This window comes from Polistes canadensis, unplaced genomic scaffold, assembly GCF_001313835.1.
Source record: "Polistes canadensis isolate GaletaPanama2010 unplaced genomic scaffold, ASM131383v1 scaffold_365, whole genome shotgun sequence".
In the NCBI taxonomy this organism is placed as follows: Eukaryota; Metazoa; Arthropoda; class Insecta; order Hymenoptera; family Vespidae; genus Polistes; species Polistes canadensis.
In genome coordinates, this window is record NW_014569912.1 from 91116 (window position 1) to 97043 (window position 5928).

General features: G+C 31.7%; 1 protein-coding gene across 1 annotated transcript in view; it reads right to left on the reverse strand.

Moving 5' to 3' along the window:
- LOC106791997 (probable chitinase 3) overlaps nucleotides 1–5642 on the reverse strand; it is a gene marked incomplete at its 5' end in the record, with an annotated part of 7270 nt that extends 1628 nt beyond the window's left edge. Inside the window, 12 exons of the mRNA XM_014758085.1 lie at nucleotides 86–271; nucleotides 386–533; nucleotides 658–798; nucleotides 1201–1355; nucleotides 1464–1681; nucleotides 1768–2194; nucleotides 2282–2591; nucleotides 2857–2980; nucleotides 3104–3283; nucleotides 3821–4058; nucleotides 4147–4307; nucleotides 5555–5642. Coding sequence (XP_014613571.1) covers nucleotides 86–271; nucleotides 386–533; nucleotides 658–798; nucleotides 1201–1355; nucleotides 1464–1681; nucleotides 1768–2194; nucleotides 2282–2591; nucleotides 2857–2980; nucleotides 3104–3283; nucleotides 3821–4058; nucleotides 4147–4307; nucleotides 5555–5642 — 2376 coding nt within the window. The remainder of the gene's footprint in view (nucleotides 1–85; nucleotides 272–385; nucleotides 534–657; nucleotides 799–1200; nucleotides 1356–1463; nucleotides 1682–1767; nucleotides 2195–2281; nucleotides 2592–2856; nucleotides 2981–3103; nucleotides 3284–3820; nucleotides 4059–4146; nucleotides 4308–5554) is intronic.
- Between the last annotated feature and the right edge of the window lie 286 nt (nucleotides 5643–5928).

The window sequence follows — 5928 nt, forward strand, 5'->3', positions numbered from 1 at the left end:
CTTAGGTTAGGATTTTTCTGATTTTAGGTTAGGATTTCTTAGATCTTAGGTTATGTAAGTTAGAACTGAATTAAATAAAAATTACCTCATAATACGATAAGAATCCAGCTTCGTTGGTGTAATTACCAGGTATTCCACCACCAGAAGCAGGTGCTCCAATATCAAATTTATCTTGATCAACTAATGTAAATGATCTGCCATAAGTTGGCATACCTATCATCAATTTTTCTTTTGGTGCACCTTGTTTAACCCATTCTCGTGCACTGTAATCCTACAAAATTGAATAAAAAAAAGAAAAAAAAAGCAAGATAATATAAAAAATTCAATGAAAAAATCATAACCTTTTAAAAATGTTATTAAAAATATTCGTTTAATTGATACTTACGACAGTTAATTTCTTTTGATAACTCGTTGCACTTTCGAGAGGATAAAGTGGACTGTTGTGTCCAACTTGTCGTTCCCATTGACCATGAAAATCGTAAGTCATCACATTGATGAAGTCCAGGTACTTGGATATTTCTGGGACGTCGTATCTGATCGATTCAATTTTTTATTTTTTTTATTATTCTAACAATTTTCTTTCCCCACCTCTTGTCCCCTTATCCCCCGATCCCATCGATCAATTTTATTTATGTTTAATTTCTTTTTTTTACTTACCCTGCAGCTATAGCTTCGAAACTGGCAGGTACTGCAGCCGATAAAATTAATTTAGGTTGATCCGAACTCTTGGCTTCACCTTCAAAAGCAAGCCTAAGTTCTTTCAGAAGATTCACGTAAGCTGTACGATCATCAGCTCCTCTATAAAATCAAATTTATGTCCTTGATCATCATTTTTTATTTAACCATTCGTATTGGTAAGACGAGATGATGTTTTTTTTTTACAAAAGTAAATGTAATTGTTCATAAAAATTCACTTTTGATAATGCACAATTTTTTTCGTATATAATTTTAACCCGTATTGTACAATAAAATGAAAATCGTCATGGTTAAGATTATTTATACGGTACGTTTATTTATAAAATAGTTGACAAAAACCGTAAGTGGTTAAAAAAATATTAAATTAAATTATATATTATTTTGTTTATATACATAGTGTTAAACATTTGCATTTGATTCGACATAGATTTTTATCTCAGAAACAATTTTAATCAAATGAATGATTTGATTATTATTATTTATAATAATATTTATAAATATTACCGTGGATATTCCCAATCAACGTCCAACCCATCGAATTTGTATTTCCTCAGAAATTCAATAGCTTCGTAAACAAATTGATTCATTCGGAAAGTATTGCTAGTCAAAGTTTTGAATGGTGTCGATCCGAAAGCCCAACCACCAATTGCCAACAATATCTGATAAATCATATCACAACAAGTTATCATAATAATTATCATAAAATAATAAAGAATAAACAACAACAAAAAAAAGAAGAACAAGAAAATAAAAAAGAATATTCGTACCTTAATGTCAGGATTCTTTTCACGAAGTGCTATCAATCGTTTATACATTTCAACATCCTGATCGCTACCTTCACTCAGCATATGATCGTTCAAGGTCGCGAAAGCATAGACTACGTGGGTGCACAGGGTTGGGTCAATGTCCTCGGGCAAGAATTTGCCAAGGCCTGGTCTCTTATGGGACCAGTTGGTCAAATAACAAATAGCTTGTGCTTCCCTTTCTATCAAAATAAATGATTGAAATCATCATCATCAAGATTATGGTATTCATTTAAAAAACAAAAAAAGTTATTACAATAATAATTACCATTAGTTGGTGTGTTAATAACCAATTGAGTAATTTTAGGTACTTTTTTGGCCTTGGTCAATGCATCAGAGATAGAAATTTTATAAGGTTCTGGTTTTTTAATAATTGTTTCGGTTATGGTAGTTGCCACTGAACTCCAATCAACATCTTTGGCATTAGGGCCACGTGACATTCCTCTCAATTCTTCTCTCATCGCACCAATCAATGGATATTTAACATTACCAACACAAGAAGTACCATTGAAATCGTCCATGTCTACTGTCCACACCATGGCACCACCGTAACCGGCCGATTTCAACCAATGCATTTTATTTCTTATCGATCTTTCGTCATCGAAACCAACCCATTGATCACCGTAAACCAAATATGGTACTTTCATCTCGTCGTCCCAGATATATGCTGCCCCATTTTGCAACATTTCACAAATCTGAACCATAATCAAACACACACACACTGTTAATGATTTGATTTCATTTATTTAAGATTGAAACAGTGAAAATAATTCATGACTTGCCTCATAATAAGCCAAAAAACCGGATTCCTTGGTGTACTCTCCAGCTTTACCACCACCACTGGCAGCTGAATGTACACGGAAGTTTGATGGGTTTGATAGTGTAAACGATCTACCATAAGTAGGCATACCGATGATCAATTTTTCTTTAGGTGCACCCAATCTTACCCACATCGATGCTGCATTGTCAACGCTCAATTGTTTTTGCCATTCCGAATCCAAGGATGATGCGAATAATGGCGCATTGTGTCCGGTTTCTCTTTCCCATTTACCATGAAAGTCGTACGCCATGAGATTTATAAAATCCAAGTAACTGGTAACACGGTTAAATTATATTTGGGTTAAACTAAAAGTTACAAATTGTGTTATAATTATAAACTTCATAATGGGGATTGTTTTTTGTGTTAAATTTATTTCGGAAATGTTAATTAAAAAACAAATGCACGAGCACTGTGTTTATTAGGGGTTCACTCTAATAAATAAAAATGAAATAAATTAAAAAGAGGTTTTAATTAAATTTGTTATTAATCAACTCTTGTTATAGGAGTCGTACGAAATGAAAGAAAAAAAGTTCTAACCTGGCAACAGCTGGTACATCGTAACCACCTTTAACGTTGTCAGGACCAACAGGTACAGCAGCTGTCAAAAGAAGACGTGGTTTTTTCCTTTCTTGTGCCTCAGCTTCGAAAGCTTCTCGTAGTTCTGAAAAAAATGCAACCAACGTGTTTCCTTTTTAAGATGTTTCAATTTTCAAATAAGATTTTAATTAAAAATGTTTTTTCGTTGAACTTTTGTTAATATAATAATCAAAACAATTTTTTATACCCTTCAATAATAAAACGTAATTCTTCTTGTCGTCACCACCTTTCGGATATTCCCAATCTATGTCGAGACCATCAAAATCTCGATCCCGTAAGTATGGTATTGCACTGTAAATGAACGTTTGTCTCGCGTATCTCGTCGATGAAACGTCCTTGAATTTTTGGGTACCAAACGACCACCCACCTTTTGATAATAATAAAAATCAATAAATTTGTTTACGTTTCGATTATTCTGTCCATTATTATTTCATTTCAAACGCACGTTATTTATCACGTTTATTAATTTTATTATTTAATTCGTTAATGATTTATTTTTGAAAATTATTAGGATGAATCAAAAGTTCATGCGATTTATTTAGATGCGCTGGGAAATTTGTAAACAGCGACACGAAATATTAACGGGATGAAGTTAGTTGATAATTAGGATGCGCGCGCACAGCGTCACGAAATATTAATGGGATGAAGTTAGTTGATATTGAAGATGCGCGCGCACACCGACACGAAATTAAACAGCACATGAAATTAATCGATAAATCTACTTTAAATTTATTGTCTACACTATATATCTATTTATTTTTGTATTTCTATATACGCAAATAAATTCCAAAAGTATTTCAAAAGTAAATTTAACAGAAAACAATCTCCATGATGCAATTTCAATGCAATAAACGCACGAACATTTTGTTCACCCTAACGAATAATTTTAATTGGATAAACATACCAACGGCAAGTAAAATCTTTAATGATGGATTACTTTTCTTCAAGTTAATTATTCTCTCGTAAAGACCAATTTTACCGTCCTTGGTCTCGTCGTTCGATTCGAAACTCGTTAATTTATTTTTCTTTAACCATCCGAATGCAAAGACCAAGTGGGTGCAAAGATCTGGTTGGATATCCTCCGGCATGAATTTACCGACCTTCGTTCGATACTGCGACCAATTTGTGTAATAACACACAACCTGTTAGGAAAAAACACACAATAATTGATTTATTTTAAATATATAATTAAAGGAAAGTACAATATAGTATATATAATAAACAATGTACCTTGTAATCGTTCGTTTTCCCAGATTGAATCTCATTTTTTGTGTTTTTATTGTTAACGCGATTTCTTGTGACCTTGAACCTGTTAACACTAGCCGATACTTCTTGATCATTCGAGATCGATGGAGTTAAAGTTGTAGGCCTTCGTAATCTTTTTCTAGCGCCTTCATTGGTAAACAAAAAACATAATTGATTATTATTCAATCTTTTTTCGTTAAGTGTCGTTCGTGCAAAGGCACCGAATTTGAGAACTGACCTGTGGGCGGGGCTTAAACAACATGGCTGACTATTGTGTCCAATCAAAGTGTTATCCGTATAATAAAAATATATTTATTTGAATTAATTTATGTTATCTCTATTTAAGTGAGATGTTTAACTGGATTTTGTACGAATTTAACTCAATAAAATTTTATTAGTGCTGAGAGAAAATAAAATGTTCGTGTAAAACAGGTTTTGGATGGAAAATGTATGCACGCGGTGGCCATTTTATTACATTGCTATAATTTTCTAACCTTAAATGTCACACCGAGTAATTTATTATAAATTATTATCGTTTTATTAGATTTTTGTCTAATTTTTCAAATATATTTTCGACATAAATCAAACAGCCATCAGGCTTGGGAATTAAATGAAAACTGATATCTAAATTTTCATGTGTATTTCATATTTTTTTTTACGCAGAGATAATTTTATCTTACTTCTATAATATTATATTAAAAAATATTTGTCTTTTAATTTTATATTAATTAAAATGTAATGGTTTATAATAATTTATTATACTGTACACTACAAATTAGTTTCACTTTTGGTCACCAGACGTCGCGACTGAAGTAGTCAGTTCCGAAAAATAATATTTCGTATTTTAAAAACGATAAAAGTAAAGAAAAGAAAATTTTGCTTTCATTATTTTTAACGCAAAGATAATTTTATCTTACTTCTATAATATTATATTAAAAAATATTTGTCTTTTAATTTTATATTAATGAAAATCTAATGGTTTATAATAATTTATTATACTGTACACTACAAATTAGTTTCACTTTTGGTCACCAGACGTCGCGACTGAAGTGGTCAGTTCCGAAAAATAATACTTCATATTTTAAAAACGATAAAAGTAAAGAAAAGAAAATTTTGCTTTCATTATTTTTAACGCAAAGATAATTTTATCTTACTTCCATAATATTATATAGAAAAAATATTTGTCTTTTAATTTTATATTAATAAAAATCTAATGGTTTATAATAATTTATTATACTGTACACTACAAATTAGTTTCACTTTTGGTCACCAGGCGTCGCGACTGAAGTGGTCAGTTCCGAAAAATAATACTTCAGATTTTAAAAACGATAAAAGTAAAGAAAAGAAAAGCCAAAAAAACAGAAAAGAAAAGAAATAAACAAATAAGGAATACCTTCTGCCTGATTTGAAAAACTCAGGAGGAATACCGCCAAGCAGGCAAGCAATAGCCTCCTAGTTGTCCTGTTGCTTGAGACCTGGAATGAAAGTGAACGTACATACAGGAGACGTTAAAAATGTATACAAGGAAACGTGATTACGATTAAAACTTGGAGAAACATTCTTAAACGAAGTTTCTAGCCTCGAGCTAATCACGACTTTGTTGCTGGAGTGGGGTGGGGGGGGAGGGGATAGGAATACAAGGATTGGTTAACTCGTACGGATGATAATAAAATACTAATTTTCATCTATGAAATACGAATTTGTGGCATCGGTTAAACGGATAAATAGAACTAAGATAGAAAAAGTGATAGTTTTTAGAGAGGGGTA